Consider the following 22,817-nt stretch of genomic DNA (forward strand, 5'->3'; position numbering starts at 1 on the left):
CGCAAGGTGTCAATCGCCCTGCGAGCAGCGAGCAAAGTCTAGCCTTTGCTCGCTGCTTTCGGTCAAACGGCTTGCACATGCGCACTGTGTATCGTGCACATGTGCGGTTATTCCGTAATCAGGTCTAGCTTGGCCTGGGATTGTGTTGGGGTTTTATTAAGGTGGCATTTTTCCTGGCGGGTGGAATGCCTGCAGTTGCTGACATCCGACTACTGCCAGGAGGCCGGCAACGGATTGCTGGCATTTATGGATGGTTAGGCACTTAGAAGGGGTGGTTAGGGTTAGGCTGCATGGCAGGAAGGTTAGGGTAAGGCCAGGGGCGAATTTAGGGGTCAGGCCGCCCCTAGGCACAACATTTTTGTGCCCCCCCCCCCCTTTTAATGTAATCATATGTATATACATTGTTATTTATATATTCCATTAAAATTTTACTGTAGCCCACCTTAATATTTTTTTAAGCACTCTGGACTGCTCACGGTACGGAGGACCCGGAAGGAGGGAGGCACTTATTAGTACAGTGATTAGCACAGTGTCTCCGTCAGTCTCTCTCCGGCTCACACACTGTGACTAACAACTGAGCGCAGGGGGGATCTGCGTGCCACTCAGCTCAGCTGCCAATAGACTATGTGTGTGTGTAGAGTAGCCAATGGGCAGGAGCCGGCAGCAGTGAGCCTGAGCCATTTCTGGAAGCGCAGGGGGACCGTCGGACCCAGCCACTAAGCGGTGATGTAATGTGCATGGCAGAGTGGGTGGGCAGTGGCGAGTGACGAGCGGCGCTGCCGCCGACATATGATAATTCATGTCTGCGGCGGCGTCACTCACCGCTGCCCTCCTGCTGTGCCGTGCTGCTATTTAACTGAATGTCAGCCTGCCTGCCTGCCGCCCTTAATTGTTGCCGCCCTGAGGCCGGTGCCTCACGGGTCTAGGCACAAATCCAGCCCTGGGTAAGGCTGTGGGGCAGGAGGTTTAGGCACTTAGAAGTTAGGGTTAGGCTGTGGAGTGGGAGCATTAGGGTCAGGCTACAGGGTGGAAGGGTTAGGCACTTAGAAAAGAGGATTAGACTGTGGGGAGGGAGGGTTAGGTTGGGCACTTAGAAGGGGGGTTAGGGTTAGACAGTGGGGCAGGAGGGTTAGGCAGCAAAGTTGGAGGAGAGGTTAGGCTGCGGGAGGGAGGGTTAGGTTGGGCACTTAGAAGGGGGGTTAGGGTTAGTAAGCGGGGCAGGAGGGTTAGGGATTGATGTAGGAGGGTTAGGGATTGGGGTAGGAGGGTTAGGGTTAGGCAGTGGAGGGGGAGGGGAGGCTAGGTTGGGCTCTTAAAGAGGGTTAGGGTTAAGCAGTGGGGTATGGGCGGTAGGCACTAATCACCCTGTGCAGTTGTTCAATAATCACTCAATTTGCAAATTCGCTAATTTTTGAAATTCTCAAAATCAGGCCCCGCATCTCTAAGGTACGGGCACCAACTACTGTATGAACTTCAGCTTTAGACTCAGCCATGTCCAATATTTGCATTTTCACAGTGTGTCCCAGACATCAAGATTTAGACTGTAAGCTCTTCTGCACATATGTCTGAATACATTTGCACAAAGCTCTCTATAAAACGTGCGTGATCATAAAACAATGAAACATAAATTGTCCTTAGTAAAAAAAATATGCCTTTTTTTGTTTTTCTGTTGAAATGAACACTTTCCATGTAAGAGTCAGTGGTATTATAGAGAATAACCCGGCTGCTTTTGCATTTCATACCATTATTAAATAAAGCAATTCTCAGAGTGAATTGGAATTGGTTGGGGGGGGGGGGGGGGGTAGAGTGGCATGTTTAATGTCTCACAATGCACTGGCGGTGATTTTACCAGCCTGGGCGCTGCTGTCTGCTTGTAGATTGTGTTGTGTAATGGAAAGTGTCAGCCTCTAAACTCTCAGCTTGTTCTGGCTCAGTCATGCAAGGCCTCTCATCCCGACATCAGACACGGTTCTGTTTCTAAGTAATTCCATTTGTATTTGTGCTCTTGCCACTTTGCTGACACATATACAGATGAGACATGGGTATTGAATTTTCCTTCATCTCCATCTCATTAAATCACTAAGCTTCGGTACAATGGGACGCACAAATAGGCTACTTAATACAGCCGGTGGTATCCATTCTGAGAGGAAAATCACATACAAGGAGAACTACATCAAGGTCATGGCAAATTAATAGGATGAGAACCCTGAAAGTCCCTTTAGTAGCGTAAGGTCACAAATATCACACGCTAAGGGGCAGATTCAATTAGCTGTGGGGGTTTATCCTGCAGCTAATTGTCAGCCCCGAGCTATTGAATACAGGGTCGTTAGTCCACGCGCAGTGGCGCTATTAGGGTAGCAGGCCACACCTGGGGGTGACTCGCGGAGGGGAAACACCAAAATACTGGCTCCTGCTCAGTGACAGGATCCTGATGCTGCAATCAAAAATTAACTGCAGCACCGGTCTACTGTCACGGTACAGGAGCGGGCAATGTGGCCACAGCAGTCCCCGGGGGCAGCCTGCATCTTTCGGACCCTGGGAGTGGCAAAAATTAGAGTCTGGGCCATGAGACCATGCCCCCTCCTGTGAAGCCACACCCCTCACACTAAGCCAAGCCCCTTTTCGTGACCAGCCCACTAGGTGTCATCACGATAAGTAACGTCCATGCCTGCGCGTTTCCCAAAGGGTGCACTCAATGCAGATTTTTACTTGCAGCCTTAGGAGCGTGTGGGTTAACTTAATGTGTGTATTACCCAGGGAAATTGAAAAATAATTGAATAGCTTCAAGCATTAAACCTAGAGGTCTATCCAGGCGGCAAACACTGCGGCTAACTGAATCTAGCCATTACTCTGTATTCCATATTGACAAGTATGCCTGAGCAGGGCCTTCTTTCCAACTGGTCTGGGTGTGCTACTGCCTGGGGGCCCCACACGCATAGGGGCCCCAGAGCAGCATGGCAGGGCAAATATCTATTTAAAAAAACTTTGCTTACGGCAATCTCATTAGCTTTGGCCAGCATCTCTCCTTCCCAAGTCCTCCTCCAGTGGCCAAACTGAATATGTTGGGGGTTTCGTCATCACGCCAGTGGGCAACACCGAGAGAGGAGCCACCGCCAGGATGGACAAGACAGAAGAGAAGAAATCTGAAGGCAATAGAAAGGTGAGTGAGCCCTGTCAGTGGCTGTGTAGGTAGGCACTCCACTGTACTGCTTTGCCAGGGGGTCCATAATGCTATTAAGATGGCCCAGTGTCTGAGGCAATTCTACAGGGGAAAAAACCCCCACTGTCATAAACAAAAGGTTCATCATTTTCCATAAACGGTAACCAGAAAAGAAAACACATGGAAAAATTGCACATGGAAAAAAACAAACCACTGTCATATTGCAATTTCCCTGTGGGGTCTTTCTGGTTCGGCCTGAGGCCGTTGTGTCTGTAGAGTTTTAGAATTTCCTGGAGAAATATGAAAAAGGGGCAAGTGTGAGCTGCGGTTTTATATACAGAATGGGCATCTCTGTGCAATGGGGCCCAGCCAGAACAGCCTGCACTTAGATGATACTCACCTGCTGTCTGAGATCTGGTTATGAGCAGTACAGAGGTCAATGGGGAAATACTGTAATATGGGCGCCATATTGCCAACCAATGGGAATCCCTGCTCTGTTACTCAGCGTGCCAATCAAAAGGGTGTGGATCATTAGGTCACCAACATGTTGGTCATCAGGTCGACACCAGTAGGTCGACATGCAGGAAGGTCGACATGAGTCGAGGTTGACATGCAGGAAGGTCGACATGAGTCTAGGTTGACATGGGTTAGGTTGATAGGGTCATTAGGTCGACATGGGTTAGGTTGTCAGTCAAAAGGTTGACATAGGTTTAAAAAAAATTCTCCCGAATGTCAACACAGTCAACATGGACACTAAAACGTAGCACTACGTCCCCTTGCATGGCTCACTGTGCTCACCATGCTTCGGGCACGGAGCCTTGCTACGCTTGGCACACTATTTTATTCTCCGACCACTCCCCAGTGAATGGAAGGGCATGAAATACTGCCTGTTGGCACATGTCGGCTCAATTTTTTTTGAAAAACCCCATGTCGACCTTTTGACTGTCGACCTAACTCATGTCGACCTAGACTCATATCAACCTAGACTCATGTCGACCCAAATGCATTTCGACCTAATGACTGTTGACCAATATGCTGGTGACCCAATGACCGTATCCCAATCAAAAAAAAATCCGTCAATGGCCAACGCACAGCCGATGAACTCACTATTTCTCATTTTCAAAAAAAAAGTTATTTGAAGGGGAAAGAGAGAACTTTGTGAGCAATACAAAATAAATGAGAAGAATCTGAGATTGGACGTGAGTAGCACGGATAGGACGCCAACCTAGTTTTACAAGAACAGAGATGTGGAGTTAGGTGCAGATGGTACAGGGAAGAGATGGGAAGCGAGTACTGCAGATAACAGAACCTGGCACAAATCACTATGAGGAGAGAGAACGGCTTAGAGGAAGCTATCTGCTGAGTGACAGATGAGAAGAGGCATCTTCCCTGGATTATCAGAGAGATCCCACACTGAACACAAAGATTTCAACGTAAGCCGCTACCTTGTAGCTTGGGATAGGATACACTATCAGTGACAGAACAGGGGTCCAGGTAAGGATACAGGACCCTTAAGAACAAACTTTTTATTGACACATAGACTGTTTGTCCTTGGCAATACCAAGGGTATTTAGGATAGGGTAGATAAGATACAGTCAGCCTTCAGTGTTACTAACAACATGCCCCGGCTGGCTGGATATCATGGGGTTGTACTGTAGTTCCCTAATGCTGTTCTAGATATGGGTGGACTGATATGCTGGCAAAACGTTGCTGCTGGACAGGAGACGTAACTAGGCCTCATAGCAAAACTTTGCAAGGTCTCCTATGTACCTCCCAATGGTGAAAAATGTATCTAGCACACGCTACTTTGACAGGTAAGGTGGCCCCGCTTAGCTGTGGGCCCCATAGCAGCAACACCCCCTGCACCTATGTTAGTTATGCTCAGTTGTGGCCTGGGTCTGATGGAGAGGCCTGGGTCTCACTGCTCCCTCCCCCATTGCAGGGAGCCAAGCAGTGAGAGAGAGGGGACAGGCTGCAGCTGCAGCAGACTCTCTCCCCATCCCAGCACACATTGCTCAGTGCTGAGCTGGGGAGAGAGAGGAATCGGCAGCCAATCCACCCTAAGCCCCATGCACAGCAGACGATACATCGTTAACGATATCAATGGGGACCCAGTTACATCACTGAGCGATATCATTGAGCTACTGTATATTGTTTTCCTGGGATTCGTTGACGATATCACTCATGGAACTGATATAGTCTAGTGTGTATGAGGTATTAGGTTAACGGGGGGGGGGGGGGGGAATACTCATCGGAACACCACTTATAAGACATGTGAATCAGAAATGCTTGCTCATCATATGACCAACGGGACCTAGAAGTTGACATCGGGAGCAGTTAAGAGACCAGGGACGTCCACATTTTATAACGTACCACACCCACAAATGATCTTTGAAAAATGTTCTCTTAGAGCCTTAATAATATATCTTTGATTTCCAATATTTTTATTTCCAAAAAGAAGGGCCGTCCGGTTCCATGTCAGAAAGCTAAGAGATGAGCGAAGGAATCATCAGCGATTGAAGATGAAACAAATTCCTTCCCTAATGATTATATCTTGTAGGATGTAAAAGCCGTTCCTATAATTGACTTTTTACTTGTAGTTAATCTGCGTCAACATCACTTTCTGCGACAGCAGGATTAGCATGCAGGGCACAGAATGCCCCCAGGAGATCTATTGATTAATATGTACCAAAAATAACAGGTCGTTAGAATTGATTTACCCTAAAATCAGCAGTACGATTTGTGCGCTTACTATTCCTGTACAATTGCCGGATATCTCTTGGTAAATAATAATTTAGTTAATGAGCTTTTTGTGAGAGAAATTAATATGTAATTATTAATATGTAATTATTCATATTTTTAGGGGCGGTTCGCATGGTTTTATTTTATTTATTATTTTTGTTTCTCATTATAGGGGCCCACACAAGTAAAATTGCTGCCAAACACACAAACTCTGGGGTGACTGACAAACACACACACACACACTGGACCTTATTCTACAATTTGCAGCCTTGCGCATCACCCAGCACGGTTGCGAATGGATGATTGCATAATCATGGTCGACAATGAAATGATTTCTCCATAGCTCGCAGATCTGAGAGACCTCTGTGGTCTCTCAGATCTGCTAGCGCCCTGTGCGGGAAGCGGACAGGCAGCTGACGTCACAGCAACGCTGGCTTCGGAGCACCTGATGCCAGCAGCTGAGGATCAGTGCCTCGCGGCGTAGTGAAGTGAAATCCAGCGAGACACTGACCCTCCCGCATCTTCTGCTCTGTGAGGCGGAGGCTGCAGTTAACGAACAGGTGAGCAGGCAGAGAACATTGACACCGTAGTATGTGGCGGGCCTCTAATGTGTCACCTTAATCCGGCCCTGCCCAGGCCTGTTTGGGGTTCCAGGTGTGGACTGTGCCTGAGCTGGTATGATCACACCCACTACAGGGGCCCAATATTCATTATACGGGACATGATCACATGCTTGTTCCTTTTATTACCGTGACCCAAAATGACCCTGGTTAATATGATTTGGTGGTTTAATAATGATTCCTAGCAAATTCACAATTGGATTTTAGATTGAACGTTACTCATATAAGAATCAGGAAGATGCAGAATGTCCTAAGACAATGGGCAATGTATTAATATACATCGCCGCCCGGCCGCCGCGATGCCAGTGCATATGTACTAACATATGCGGCTGGCATCGCGGTACGGTGACGGAGGCCCCCTCGATACCTGTAATGTGGTGTGCGTGGGGGGATAAAGTACCAGCCAATCAGCAGATAACTGCCATGTTACAGGATGTATCTTTAAAATGACACTTAGGACGTTATCTCTCTCAACTTTATTACTCTCCAAGGCTTAGTACATCTCTCTTAGCCTTATTACATCTGCCTCTATTTTGTTTTTATGGGCGAGATGTATTTAGCTTGAATAGTGATAAACAACCAGCCAATCAGCTCCTTCCTGATATTTTCAAAAGCAGCCTGTAACATGGCAGCTGATTGGCTGGCTGTTTATCACTCTCCACTTTATCACTTTTCAAGCTTAGTACATCTGGCCATATGTGAGGGGCCATAAGTTGTATGCAGCGATGTACAAGAGGTAACCTAAATATCAATATCGTACACCGCATACACTAAGTACTGTATAATGCAAAGTTTTTTAAGCTTGATCAATGGAGTTAAGTATCTGAAGTTGAAGCCATTGCTGTTAAAATCTGTTGTTTAATTATTTAGTTTATTTAAATGATAGAAGTTGATGACCTTGATTACAGAAATATGGCAGCATGCATCAAGCAACTCACGGTACATACCTGTCTCCGTAGTTTTACTGTGCCGAGGGCTGTGTGTATGGTTAGGGTTAGGTTGCGGAAAGGTAGGGGGGGTTAGGTTTAGGAGGCAGGGTACAGGGGTTAGGATTAGGCATTGGCGGGGAGGGTTAGTGCAAGCAGGGTGGGATACGGGGGTAGCGGGAGAGGGGTAGCTTACTTAATGGAGCACTTGTCAGGATTCTCTGTATCGGGATGCGGGTGTCGGTCTTCTTACCGCCGACATCCTCACTGCCACAATATTATGTGTAATGTTCTATTTGTTCTTACATATTATTTTGTTTATCTTTACAAAGATAATTCTAGTAACAAAACAAACTTACCAAAATTCTCCCCACCCCAGATGTCCATAGCGGTGTCATACTTCCCCAAGTGGTTGAACCAGGCCTTATCAATGACAAAGAGACCACCGGCTATGACGGGAGTCCTGTGGATAGGAATGAATATAGTACATGACAGGGATACTTCAGTATGGGCTGATTCAGAGCAGTACGCAATGCCAATATTTAAGGATTTCAGCGAAGACATCAGCTGACATCCGAGCGCACGCGCTAACGCTCCTCAGCAATGTTAGTTCCCGACTGTCTATCACTTTGCGAAGACTGTTTGGCTGAGTCCTTAGAAGCAGCACTGGGGTCCCCGCTAATGCTAACATGAGGTGTCTATATCCTACAGTGATAAACAGCCAGCCAATCAGCTCCTAACAGCCATGGCAGGTAGGAGCTGATTGGCTGGTTATTTATCACTTTTTGAAGCTTGACACATGATCATCTGGCTCTTAGTTTATATAGCAGAGAAGGGTAGAACTGTCTGTGGCCTCGCAATACAAGGTTACAGGTTACATTAATGGACTGTACATCGGGATGGGTGATAGCTAATAAGCACGAGGAAATGATTGGTTGCTATGGGCAACATCCCATCTTCAATAGAACCCCCATCTTTGGAAATAAACTTGTACATTACAAGTGCCTGAGTAGGTAACATCACCGCAGGCAGCTGAGAGCGCCGGGGGCCGCCGGACTTACTTTATCGGCTCTGTAGGATCTAATCTCTTTGCTTTTTGTTCCACAGAGAGCTGCTCCCATTTAAAGTGCAAACTCCAGTCAAATCCTGCAAGAGAGGAGGTTGGTGGTTATCAGACATCATGGTCCTCACAGAGCGGCAGTCGCCCATATTGTATTATTATATATAACTAGAACTTTATTATGAAGTAAGTGCATACTTTTATAACATTGGAACTTTATAACAAAGGGGCGCGAGATTCCCAGATGGACCCAGAACACATCGTGGCTGCCTCTGTGGACAGCGCTAATACAGCAGGAGGGTATACGATTCGTTGGGTCGACACATATAAGGTCGACATGCATTGGTTCTACCACTGATGGTCGACATGGCTTAGGCCGACTCATGAAATAGGTTGACATGGTTGGAAGGTCGACATAAACATTAGGTCGACAATGGCTAGGTGGACAGTCAAAAGGTCGAAATGGGTTTTTCATATTTTATTGGGGAGCCGACATGTGCCGACAGGCGGTATTTCATGCCCTACTATCCACTGGGGCGTGGAGGGAGAAAAGAATAGTGTGCCGGGCATAGTGAGGCACCGTGCCCGGAGCATGGCAAGTGAAGCAGCCCATGTGAAGGGATGCGGTACACCGATATGGTGTCCATGTTGACCATGTCAACATTCTGTCCAAAAAAAGGTGAAAAACGCACGTCGACCTTTTGAATGTTGACCATCGCCAACCTAATGCTTGTGTCAACCTTCCAACCATGTCAATCTTAGGCATGTTGACTTATTTCACGTACTGCCCTAAGCCATGCCGACTTTCAATGGTAGACCCAATGCATGCCGACCTAATATTGGTCCACCCAAAGACTCATATCCAACAGGAGGCCCCTCCAGCCAGCATCCAACATCTGAGTGGGCGCAGAGATGGATCACCATTGCTACCAGGAAATCTGCGTCGGTGGATGCAAACCCTGGTCTTGGCACTTCCAGACAATGGGTAACTGGCCAGCTTCGTCCACTTATTGTGGGCACCTCCTCATTCCCTTACTCATGGTAAGGATGGGAAGAGCCCCCCGATAATGTCATATTACTACAAAAGTTGGTATTCCATCTGTGCCAATATTTCCAAGTCGGAAAATCAGCACTTTTCAACAATTATCAGTCAAATATACGTTCCACCTATTCAATCTAGGCACCGATATTTTGGCTGTCGGGAAAAATCGTCATGGTCAGAAAATACGTGGATCGGTGAAAAACCCAACTGAATCACTCTCTATGGTAGAGTGAAAATGACAAATATTTGGGGAGAAACACAAAATTCCAAAGTTCCTGGAACAAATATTAATAGGCATTTATTTATAGAGAATTAGAAAATGTTTATTCACAAAAGCAAATACATTTTATTTCTATAAAAATAAATATCATAAAGAGAAATCATTAAAGTCTGGAGCATAAAGTCACCGTCTCTCCTGACTGGAGGAGAGGTCTTAAGGTCAACAGCAAGAGGCGATGGCGCAGTTAACATCACTGATGTCACAAGTCATGGCCTACATCACAAAACTTACCTGGAAAGACTAAAAGATCTTAACATGTATAGTTTGGAGCAGAGAAGGGAAAGGGGGGACATGATATAAATCTTCAAATATATGAAGGGTTTTAACATAGTACTGGAGGGAAATTTTCTTCAAAGGAAAAGAAGTAATAGAACACAAGGACATGCACTGAAACTGGAGGGAGGTAGGTTCAGGGGAAATGTTAGAAAAAAATGACTTCACAGAAAGGGTAGTGGATAACTGGAATAGCCTCCCATCAGAGGTGGCAGAGGCTAAGACAGTACAACAATTTAAAGATGCTTGGGATAGGCATATGAATATCCTTACAAAGAAATAAGGATTAAAAAGGGTTGAGATTACCTGAAGGATAAAAAAAGGGCAGACTAGATGGGCCAAATGGTTCTTATCTGCCGTCAAATTCTATGTTTCTAGTCCTTATGCAATTGGTATGGTATCCTATGAATCTCAGGCTGAGTGAATGCAGCATAACATTTATGTATCATCGAGGAGAATTACAGTATGTTCTTGTGTTATATTTGGTCAAGGCAGCCTGACGGCCTTCGAGCTGGAACAGAACTCCCTGCTCTTGAAGATCACGATGTACCATGATAACGATGACTCCGATGACTAAATAGGCTAAGTACTACGGGACTAATTCAGACTTGATCGCCAAGCTGCTTTTTTCTCAAATGGGCACAAACATGGGGGCAATTCAGGCTAATAAAAATGCAGGCGTGCCTAGGAAAACACTGGAAGTGTCCAGGGAATGCTAGGCTAGAGAGTTCATGGGGAGGGTGTGTGACATCAGCTTCATACGATGGTGAGCCTGTTACGATGGGTTTTACACATATTCTCACGGCTGCCAATAGATGTGCAGCAATACACACCCATTCGCACAGCGGTCGCATTATTTCGCAAGGCGGGATTTCACTCTAGTGGTGCGGCGCTTTAACGGAACGCTGGCCGTGCGTTCAGATTTGAATTATCCCCATTTAAACCCCCTTATTTGGGTGAGTTGTTTTGTTTCTGTGCAGGGTAAATACTGGATGCTTTATTTTTACACTGCAATTTAGATTTTAGATTTAAAAAACACCCCACCCAAATCTAACTCTCTCTACACATGTTACATCTGCCCCAGCTGCAGTGCGGCATGGTTTTGTCCATTTGCTAAAATACGTGTTTTGCGATCAATTAGGCCCCGTGTTACTGTATCCTGCGTAGCACCCAGATCCCTTATTGCACGACTCAAGGACACACATCAGGACCACGACCATTTGGTAATACCCAGCCCTGTATGTTACGGTCACAAGCGGCACCCGGCTGTGATACAATGTAATCTGCCCGCCGCTCGCTCGCCACATTAGGCGCATCCTCCCTGACACTGCGCTGGGAGAGACATCTGCTCGGGAGAAAGGTACGGCCGCGCTCTGCTCATCTGCACTCACTATATTCATTACGCCGCTTGCACGGAGCAGGTGCAGGGTTTTCCCCGGAGCAGCCAAAACTAAATGAAGCATGAGATTAAAAGATAAAAATGTGTTCATGAAGTTAGTAAAACTTGCTCAGTGAAGACAGTTATGTGATACCAGTAACGGACAGGGGCTGATTCAGGTTTGGTTGTAGTTTTGCAAGAAATTTCAAAACTGCAACTGCCGTCTGTAGCACGCGGGGTGCCACCCACCAAAGGGGAAGGTCACCCTGAATGCCAGGTCCCTCCCTGCTATGCAATTGCAAAATCTTTGTATTATTATTGTACAGTATAGTGTTAGGCTTGCCTACCCTCCCGGAATCAGGTCCTTCTCCCGGCCCCCCGGGAAGGTGGGCAAGTCTCCCCCCTTGCCCGCTGGTTTAATTACCATTAATCGCAGGTCCACGGTGAGGGGGCGGGGCTTAAATGATGGGATTGCAGCATTTCGCTGCATTTAAGCCCCACCCCCTCTCCACGGCCCGCGAATCACAGAGTTTTTTTGTATTGGGGGGGGGGGGCAAGTGATGTCAGCCCTGCCCCCACCCCCCTGACGTGTTGCCTCTCCGAGCTTCTCCGGGAGAGGTGAAATCAAAAGTAGGCAAGTGTGAGTATAGTCCTGCCTGCGCAGTCTAGCTGTGAAGGCCGGTGCTGGGCTGCCATGCTTTAAAATCGCAGCGGGTGCGTGTGATGCTGCCCCCGCCCGCACTTAACTTAAGTCCCCCATATATTATGCGATTTGGGACCGATTTCACCCGATTCCAGCACATCAGGCAGAGAAACCGGCCCAAATAGCATGTGTGTGACATCCGATCCGATGCGCGGTTCTGTGTGCTGCACGTAAGATCTCCTGGTCCACTCCCGGCGGCAAGGAACGGGGATCGCATGCAATGTATCACATGCAGAAGTACCGCATGTGATGTATTGCATGCGATCATGCCGCCTGTGAAGTTCTGAAGGGGGATTGGATGCAGACGCATTTTCCTGAATGCAACCATATGCACAGAAGTGTGGAAATTGACGATTAGCGATTTCCGCACTTTAGCGGGGGAACTTGAATCAGGCCCCGGGAGTAGTCATAGCAGACAGATTTGAGATCTAAGGGGTAGTGGGGGGGGGGGGTCCCCATGTGTCGTGTTTCTTATCTACCAGGTATGTAGCGAATTTATCTCACCTCCTCGCAGATCCGAAGATGCGGCAATATACGCAAACGTGTCCAGGTTTATGATGTCTATAACTGGACTTACAACACGGGTGGGGTCCTAAAAATAAACAGAGAGTTAAATCTGCGACTGTTTCAATTTATTTTGGCATTGTGATGTGAGCGGTGGTGAAGGCTCATATCAGCGTTTAGAGAGGCGGGCGAATGCCGAATACACTTCTGCGGCAGGGTGACAATATCCCCCAAGGGTGAGGACTGACACATCTGCAATGTCTAGGTAGGCAGTCCATAGGTTGACACCTAAAGGTCGACAGGCTCTAGATAACCATTGACAAAATGTCGACAATAAAAAAGGTTGACATAAAAAGGTCAACACATAAAAAGGTCACCATGAATTTTTCGCAGGTTTGTTATTGTTGACACATGTCGACACAGGCTTCCCAAATATTGTAGCATGTGCACTTGCATGGTTCCCTTTATTCCCCCCCCATAAAATTGAAAATCTCAGGTCTTTTCACACGTCGACCATTGTTGTATTAACCTTTTGTCAGTGTCGACCTACTGTAGTGCTTGTCTTCCTTTTGTCAATGTCAAACATATGGCCGACAAACATAATGAGGTTGACGTGTACAAAAGTTGATGTAGTCATTAGGTCGACAGGTAAAAGGTAAACTGTGTCTAGGGTCGACAGGTGCAAATGGTAAACATAACAATGGTCGACGCATATATACTCCAAAAGAACATGTTCTTTTTTAAAAATCCTTTTTGTCATATTCTACCATCCACCTGGACTAGGATTGGGAAGATTGCACACTTCAGGCATTGGCGTGTTACGGTGTGAAATTTTTTATTATTTTTTTTTTTTTGTGTCAACTTCCTCCACGTTGACCTTTTTGTCCTTGACCTTTTGTATCTGTCGACCATAGACTCCATCAACCGTTTTCATGTTGACCTAACAATCTAGCCGACCTTTTGATCCCCTCAACAATGTTCATGTCAACTATATTGGTTCAACCCATTGATCCAATACCCGTTTCAAGCATGTCGCCAAGAGCCGACACCATTGGGGATACATAAACAGATGAAAATTCACAACTCAGCGGATCTGGGTTTCGCATCCCAAGGTAATCCTCCAACAGCAAAGTCTCACCTCTTTAATCCTCTGCAGGAGCGGTGGCAGCCAGTCCTTATTAACTTCACAATGGCTGTCCAGGAAGGTGAGGACTCCGGCCTTCGCGAGATCTGCGCCCCTCACTCTAGAACGGATCAAACCTGCTTGAGTAAAAGGAAGAGCCATCATCCATAATGTGCTAATAACATATAATAACCATCCTACTGCACATTATTCTACTTCTGGCTGATTTACCTCAGAAATACGACTATGTTTATGTAGTCACCTAATGCCTACCGGTGCCTCAGGCCGGAGGGATGTTAGTTCACAAAAGGGCAGCCTCCACTACCACAGATGCAATTCAAGGAAGCTATCACTGAGGTAAAAATCAAGTCGACAGGTTAAAAGGTCAACATGGCTAAAAATGTCGACACACGGGAAAATGTTGACATGGTAAAGTTTGCCATTAAAAAGTCGACTTTTTAGGGGTGTCTGTGTCGACCAATGCAGACCTGGACATCGTATAAGTGTAGAGCGCCCCCTCGCATGGCTTACTGTGCTCGCCATGCTACAGGCATTATTATAATCCCCTTCTATGCCCACTGAGATGGTGAAGTATGAACGTCTGTTTTTATTACTGAAAGCGTGAAAAACTCATGTCAACCTTTTCCATGTTGACAATTTCATTATGTCTACTTTTTTATCAGGTCGACCTGATGCATGTTGACCTTTTTTGTGTGTTGACCTTTTGCCTGTCGACCATTAGTGGTCGACCTTTTGTACAGTATTTATATGTGGCATTATTGTGGGCATTATTTGTAAGCAGCATTACTGTGAGCATTATGTGTAAAAGGAACCACTACAACTGGCATTATGTGTATAAGGGGCATTACTGTGTGGCCTAATGCATATAAGGGGTACTACTGTCCGAAGTAACATAAATAATGGGCTCTATTGTAAAATACCACCTTGTGCAAGCCTGTGAAAATATTGCAGCCCTGCGATTAGATATAAATCCCTTCGCAAACACTGACCATCGAATGAGTTTCCAACTGTGCGCAGTCTGTGTGTGTGTAGCCCAGGACCTACTCTGCCTGTGCGATAGAAACAGGCTGATCGGTGCCAGAGCTGATGTCACATGACTTCTTCTCAAACATCTGGCCACGCCTACCCTTTTCCCTGACACTCCCAGAAAACGGATGGTTACCACCCTCAAATGTTTGCTTCCTGCCAATCAACTTGCGAATGGCTTGCCATCTGAAAAGATTCTGAATTTTATAGCTAATTAGCCTCGAGCATGCGCACAAGGATCCATACGCAAGGAAAGTCGTTCGATAATCACCCTGCCTGCGAAACCGCTGCCCAGTGATCGGGTCTGAATAACCCCTCATACCCAGGAGAAGACCGGGGGTACTTGTGTATTTTGACGGCGCCCATCGCATCGCATACCATAAGGCATATGATGGTATGCGATGCGACGCGATATCGCGCGATGCTGTACAATGCCATACAATTTTAAAATTGTATGACATTGTACATGGCATACAATGCCATGCGACGCGATTAAACATTGTATAAGCACCCTAATGGGTGCTTACAATGTGAAATGCACCCCCACGCCACCCCCCACTATAAACGTGAACCCAAAGCGTGGCGAGCGGTTCGCGTCCTCCGACCTTTTCATACCCCCACTATCCACGTCGGCGTGGAGTTGAGAATAGAAAGTGTGGCGAGCGCAGCGAGCCACCGAGCCCGAAGCGTGGCGAGCGGACGCGGATACCTGTGAAGCCCGCGAGGGGACTCCGATACCTGGGAAGGTATCCGCGTCCCCTCGCAGGGCTCGCCACACTTTCTATTCTCAACTCCACGCCGACGTGGATAGTGCGGGTATGAAAAGGTCGGAGGACGTGTACCGCCGCCCCTCGCGGGCTCGCTGCACAAGCCACACTTCGGGTTCACGTTTATAGTGGGGGTGGGGGTGCATTTCATATTGTAAGCACCCATTAGGGTGCTTAGATGATCTTTCATCGCATAGGGGGCAAAAATCGCGTCGCATCGCATGCTACGCGGTGAATGCCATGCGATGCGATATAAACATTGCGCGATGCACATCGGGGGCGCCGCTATAATACACAAGTACCAGACCGGGTGCCGTTCTATCGCGTACTGGCATACATTAGCTGGGTAATGCAGACAGCAGAGATAAATAAGGGCTATATTCAGTGCGATCGGATTGATGAGGTATAAATAAATGTCACTTATGTTTATGCGCATAATTATTACTTGGCGCCTGCTAGAAAAATTGAATTCTTGCAGTGCAAATTGTTTTACTCGTGGCTAAATAATCCGGCGACAGCGCCGATGTTGTCTGAGCATCAATCACGGGCGAGCGTTCCTTCCCTGCCAAGGCAGATATGCATGAAATGTGCTACAGACATATACACATTTGATATTACAAGGTGGCGTACATGGAAGTTGTCAGCCTGGCGGGGGGAGAGTGAGCCGCTCTGTTACTGGAAATGCAGCTTGTTAGGCCTTATTTATTGTCAGACATAAAGGGATTGATTTTATATCAGGAGCTGGAAATAGATTAATTACTACAGAACTCGGAGAAATATAATGCTGGTCGCATCCTGCAACAGGCGGCTAAGCATCGCTGTGTAATAGAGGCGCTGCCGTACACTGCTAATTATATGTTATATACTAATACAATCCTGGTAATTCATACGGGATACGGTCAAATTGTCGACCCCAACTAGGTCAACAGTCATTAGATAGACATCGTTGGGTCGATATACAGCAAGGTCGACACTGGTCTAGGTCGACATGGGTCAAAGTCAACAGTTGTCTAGGTCGACAAGGGACTAGGTCGACATGGGTCTAGGTTGACACATGCGTTAGATCGACATGGGTTAGGTCGACAGTCAAAAGGTCGACATGGGGTTTTTGACTGTTTTTTTGAGCCGACATGTGCCGACCATCCACTAGGGCATGGTGGGAGAATAAAACAGTGTGCCGAGTGCAGCAAGGCACCATGCCCGAAGCATGGCGAGCGATGCGAGGGTATGCAATGCCCTTTAAATAGTGTCCATGTCGACTGTGTCAACATTCGGGTCAAAAAATAGTCAAAAAACCCATGTCGACCTTTTGACTGTTGACCTAACACATGTGTCGACCTAGACCCATGTCCTCCTTGACCCCTGTCGACCTTGACCCATGTTGACCTAGAACCTGTCGATCTTGCTGTATTTCGACCCAACAGTGTTGACCTAACGGAATGGCATAATTGGACAGGCAAGCATTAGATCGACAGTCATGACATCAGCACGCCCAGAAAACGCTGGTGTGCCAATCACAGACAGCCACTACCTGTCACTCAAATTACGAACGGGCAGCAATGGCTAGGCTTTGTTCCCATGGATGGCTCATGCATACACACTGCGGACCATTAAATCCCTAAATTGCCAGCAAAGCAAAAGAACATCAAACTAGGCACCTGGGCAACACCATGCTGCACTGCAGGGGTGCAGATGTAACATGTGCAGAAGGACTTGGATTTGGGCAGAGCAGTGCACCTCTTCATAGCTGGTGCAGCAGCCGAAACAGGGGTGCCACACTGGGACCTCTCCCTCCTCAGCCAGTGCAATACCCATAGATTTCCCTCTGCGGATAGGAGCTCCCTACCCTCAGTATGAATGTCACCTGATCTGTTTGCTGAGAAGCCCATACCTTCCCTCTGGTCATTGCGTAAGCACTTCACTTTCGGTAACTTGCACAAAAGCCGGCAGTCGTCAGCTGTGGAAAGAGAAATGACGACATTATCAGCGATGCTTTAGTTGACGATGTGTTAAAGCTCCACAACAAAGGCCACATATACACTGTTCTCATTGTGAAATCAGTAGCTCTACAAGGGTTTGGGTCATTGGGTTGACCAACCGAAGGTCGACATGCATTGGGTCCACCACTAAAGGTCGACACAATTTCGGTCTACACCTCAAATAGGTCAACATGCTTAAGATAGACCTGGTTGGAAGGTCAACACAAGCATTAGCTCAACAGTGTCTAGGTCGACAGTCAAAAGGGTTTTTCACATTTTTTTATCCCAAATGTGTAAATAGTCGACATGGACACTTTATTGGTGCACCGAGTCCCCTCGGATGGAACGCTGGGATCACCATGCTTCGGGCACACTATTCTGTTCTCCTTCCATGTCACAGTGGATGGTAGGGCATGAAAAACTGCCTGCCGGCACATGTCGGCTGACAAGAAAAGTGAAAAACTCATAGACTGTAGACCTAGACACTGACCTAATGATTGTGTCGAACTATTTAAGGTGTCAAACTAAAACATGTCGACCTTTAGTGGTCGATGCATGTCGACCTTTGGTGTGTCGACCCAACGGCCGTATACCCTCTACACGTCATGCTGCCAACAAGGAACCTCCCCAGTAACCTGATTCTCTACGCATCACTGCTGGGACCTGTTTTGACAGAACCACGTTGACAGTTACGTACAGAATGGAAACATAGAATTTGATGGCAGATACAGTAAGAACCACTTGGCCCATGCAGTGACTGGGGTTCCCCGACTATTCAGGTGACCCCATCTCTATTTCTGGCTTTTGAGGCTCTTTAAAGCTCAATAAAATGAATACCAAAGAACTACATATAATACACAGTATGCCGTTATAGGGACGAGCCATATGCCAGGTAACATCAATTGCCCCACCCCCTTCACCCGACTCACCTACCTTTCTTGTCCACTCTGCCCCCCTCTCTACCCTCACCCATTGCTCTGTCCTGCCCCGATTACTTACCCATTTCGGTGACCTACTCTCACATGGACTTGATTATGGCAGTGATTTCTTTGGCTGGTGTGTAGTTAGCACTTTCAGTACCATGGACAGCACCAGAGGGAATTGCAGCTACTGTGTAGGACTTTTTACCAACCGACTAAGCAGACCACCATTCTCATAGCGCCAATCATAGCAAACTATAGACCCTTAATCCACCTGGGCAGGCATCCCTATCAGTCATGGACCCATAAAAGAAGATTATGGGTGAAATTCAGTAGGATGAGAGATTCAGAAAGTGAGAGATTTTTTAAAGCTGCAATCATTTACACTTCATAACAAACTGGTTTTGCAGTGTAAATGATTGCCACTTTAAAAAAACCTGGAGATTTCTTACTTCTTTCTTACTCACTTTCTGAATCTTTCATCCTATTAAAGTTCACCCTATGTATCTCAGCACATTGATCTATCTGGAACAAGAACCCCAAGTATTCTTCCCCTAGTTGTAGGAAGAAAAGCCAAATCAATTTGAATGATATCTTATATAGACACTGAAGTCATTGGTATGGCCTCATCTAGATACTGTGTCCAATTCAGTATAGGTCACTGGTACGGCCTCATCTAGATACTGGGTCCAGTTCTGTATAGGTCATTGGTACGGCCTCATCTAGATACTGTGTCCAATTCAGTATAGGTCACTGGTACGGCCTCATCTAGAGTACTGTGTCCAGTTCTGTATAGGTCACTGGTACGGCCTCATCTAGATACTGTGCGCAGTTCTGTATAGGTCACTGGTACGGCCTCATCTAGATACTGTGTCCAGTTCTGTATAGGTCACTGGTACGGCCTCATCTAGATACTGTGCGCAGTTCTGTATAGGTCATTGGTATGGCCTCATCTAGAGTACTGTGTCCAGCTCTGTATAGGTCACTGGTGCGGCCTCATCTAGATACTGTGTCCAGTTCTGTATACAGTAGGTCACTGGTGCAGCCTCATCTAGATACTGTGTCCAGTTCTGTATAGGTCACTGGTACGGCCTCATCTAGATACTGTGTCCAGTTCTGTATAGGTCACTGGTACGGCCTCATCTAGATACTGTGCGCAGTTCTGTATAGGTCATTGGTACGGCCTCATCTAGAGTACTGTGTCCAGTTCTGTATAGGTCACTGGTACGGGCTCATCTAGATACTGTGCCCAGTTCTGTATAGGTCACTGGTACGGCCTCATCTAGATACTGTGTCCAGTTCTGTATACAGTAGGTCACTGGTGCAGCCTCATCTAGATACTGTGTCCAGTTCTGTATAGGTCACTGGTACAGCCTCATCTAGATACTGTGTACAGTTCTGTATAGGTCACTGGTGCAGCCTCATCTAGATACTGTGTCCAGTTCTGTATAGGTCACTGGTACGGCCTCATCTAGATACTGTCCCCAGTTCTGTATAGGTCACTGGTACGGCCTCATCTAGATACTGTGTCCAGTTCTGTATAGGTCACTGGTATGGCCTCATCTAGATACTGTGCCCAGTTCTGTATAGGTCATTGGTACGGCCTCATCTATATACTGTGCCCAGTTCTGTATAGGTCATTGGTACAACCTCATCTAGAATACTGTGCACAGTTCTGTATAGGTCACTGGTACGGCCTCATCTAGATACTGTGCCCAGTTCTGTATAGGTCATTGGTATGGCCTCATCTAGATACTGTGTACAGTTCTGTATAGTTCATTGGTACGGCCTCATCTAGAGTACTGTGTCCAGTTCTGTATAGGTCACTGGTACGGCCTCATCTAGATACTGTGCCCAGTTCTGTATAGGTCACTGGTACGGCCTCATCTAGATACTGTGCCCAGTTCTGTATAGGTCACTGGCGCGGCCTCATCTAGATACTGTGCCCGGTTCTGTATAGGTCACTGGTACGGCCTCATCTAGATACTGTGTCCAGTTCTGTATAGGTCACTGGTACGGCCTCATCTAGATACTGTGTCCAGTTCTGTATAGGTCATTGGTGCGGCCTCATCTAGAATACTGCCCTTACTCCACCAAAGCCCTGCTCTTACCCCACCAAAGCCCTCCTTTTACCCCACGAATGTCCGCTCTTACCCCACATAATTCCTGGTCTTACCCCACCAAAGGCCTGCTCTTACCCCACCAAAGTCCAGGTCTTACCCTACCAAAGCCTTGCTCTTACCCCACCAAAACTCCTCTCACACCCCACCAAAGGCCTGCTCTTATCCCATCAAAGCCCTGCTCTTACCCCACAAAAACCCCGCTCTTACCCCACCAAAGCCCTGCTCTTACCCCACCACAACCCACTCATGGTACACACTAACGAGGACACATAAACACAGCAGCTGTATACTTTTTGGCATGATGATTCTGTAACATGCAGCACTAAAATATTCACATGAAATATGCAAATCATGGTCATTTACATTTCCCTACTGACAATACCTCATTGAAACATGTTTGAAGTACTTTGTCAATTGCCTGCTTCCTAGCTGGCTGAGAATGTAAAAATATGTTTTATTTACTAAAATATGCTTTTACTGTACGGTAACTTACGTTTCTATAAATGGTTCTAAAATAGCTTCTTCTGGTAAACACTTTGTATAATTATTTGTTTGCCATTTCCTCAGGTGACTTCTCTAGACTTTTTTTCTTTTATAAACTATCTCCGAAATGTGAACATACAGTACTTGTAGCAATGGGAGGGCTTAGAAGGGGGCACCCTGTCTCTGTATAACCTACATATCCCCATGTATGCCTTAGCCAGTGGCGTAGCTACAACACCGCAGCCCCCGCCGTCGCGGGGAGGCGCTGGGTTAGTGTGGGCGCCGGGGGACTGCGGTGCTTTTATAATGCCCCATCCCCTGCCGCTTTACCCATGTTCGCTGCGGTGGTCCCGGGTCCCCTGGCTTCATTCTGATGCTATTTCGACGGGCTATCATAAATTGTCCGCCCCCATATAGCAAACAGTTCTATGAAACTGTCTGCTGTATGGGGGCGGCCATTTTGTGATGGTCCGTGTTTAGCATCAGAATGAAGCCAGGAGGGGAGCCGGGACCAGCACAGCGAATACAGGTAAAAATGCGGGGGATAGGGGGGGAATGGACGGCCGGGGTGGTGGAGGGGGGGGGGGGGGGGGTGATTTACTATCGGCGGGGGGGGGGGGGCTCCCAAATTATAGTTACGCCGCTGGCCTCAGCTTCCCCCTTTTTGTACTGTACAGAATGTGAATTTCTGTCACCTTCTTTATGTGTCTGGGGTTTTTTTTAGGGAGCGCTCCCCATAAAAAAACTCGGCCAGTGGGGAGCGCTCCTTAAAAAAACAAACACCACTGAAGGGGTTAATCAATATTATTTTTAAATGTGCTTCTTGTAACTAGGTTTTTTTTTTTTTGTAACATAGACCCAGTTTCTAGAAATACATTTTATGATTGATTACATTATATGAAAGTGGTTTATATCTCTCTCATAAATCATAGCAGCTACCTACACAGCGCAAGGATTTTATTACACGCCATTTGGGCATTACGCTTGGAACTGTTGATGAAGAAATGTGATTAAATGTAATGTATGGAACATTAAGGGGCATATTGGTTTATGTGTGTGAGGGGGGAGGGGGAGTCGGATGTAACTGATATCATGCCAGTGTGATTAGTAATAATGGGGCATTAACACTGACATAATGCTGAGGCTACATGTATCCAATTCTCTTTCATTCCTCTGATAAGAACAGGGTCACCCTCCCGGCCCCCCGGAAAGGTGGCCAACCCTCCCGGATTCTGGGGGACCCCCCCCCCTAATTGCGCCCCCCCCCCCCACTGACCGCGGCATTTAAATTACCTTATGTCTGCAGATCTCCGGGGAGGGGGCAGGGCTAAAGCGCCATAATCGCGTCATTTAGCCCCGCCCCCTCCACGGAGATAGGCAAATTGAATAACTTTCCTTCGTGGGGGCGGGGCTTAATGATGTCACGTTTAAGCCCCACCCCAGAGCTCCTGCTGAAAGTCTCCTCTCTGGGCTTCTCCCGGAGAGGAGCTTTTAAAATTCGGCAACCCTGGATAAGAATGAGCATGGACGGTGGATTTTCTAAGGCCACAGGTTTTATATCACTCTGACTTCTGAGGAGCAAGAAAAGACAGGATATATATATATATATATATATATATATATAAATAAATATATATATATATCATCTATATATATATATATATATATGTCTAATGTCTGATTGTGT

The 22,817-nt window shown here is 46.8% G+C and overlaps 1 protein-coding gene across 4 annotated transcripts in view; it reads right to left on the reverse strand.

Moving 5' to 3' along the window:
- The window catches only part of GALNT14 (polypeptide N-acetylgalactosaminyltransferase 14), a 366,725-nt gene that overhangs the window by 51,595 nt on the left and 292,313 nt on the right, over nt 1–22,817 (reverse strand). For 2 of the 4 annotated variants that reach the window (XM_083175507.1, XM_083175509.1), the window contains exons 5-9: nt 17,517–17,582; nt 13,827–13,951; nt 12,689–12,776; nt 8,510–8,594; nt 7,808–7,911 (exon numbers count right to left, since the gene is read on the reverse strand). In XM_083175507.1, coding sequence (XP_083031633.1) covers nt 7,808–7,911; nt 8,510–8,594; nt 12,689–12,776; nt 13,827–13,951; nt 17,517–17,582 — 468 coding nt within the window. The remainder of the gene's footprint in view (nt 1–7,807; nt 7,912–8,509; nt 8,595–12,688; nt 12,777–13,826; nt 13,952–17,516; nt 17,583–22,817) is intronic. The other 2 variants (XM_083175508.1, XM_083175510.1) reach the window with 1 other exon arrangement.

Source organism: Crinia signifera, chromosome 3 (assembly GCF_055691185.1).
Source record: "Crinia signifera chromosome 3, ASM5569118v1, whole genome shotgun sequence".
Lineage (NCBI taxonomy): Eukaryota > Metazoa > Chordata > Amphibia > Anura > Myobatrachidae > Crinia > Crinia signifera.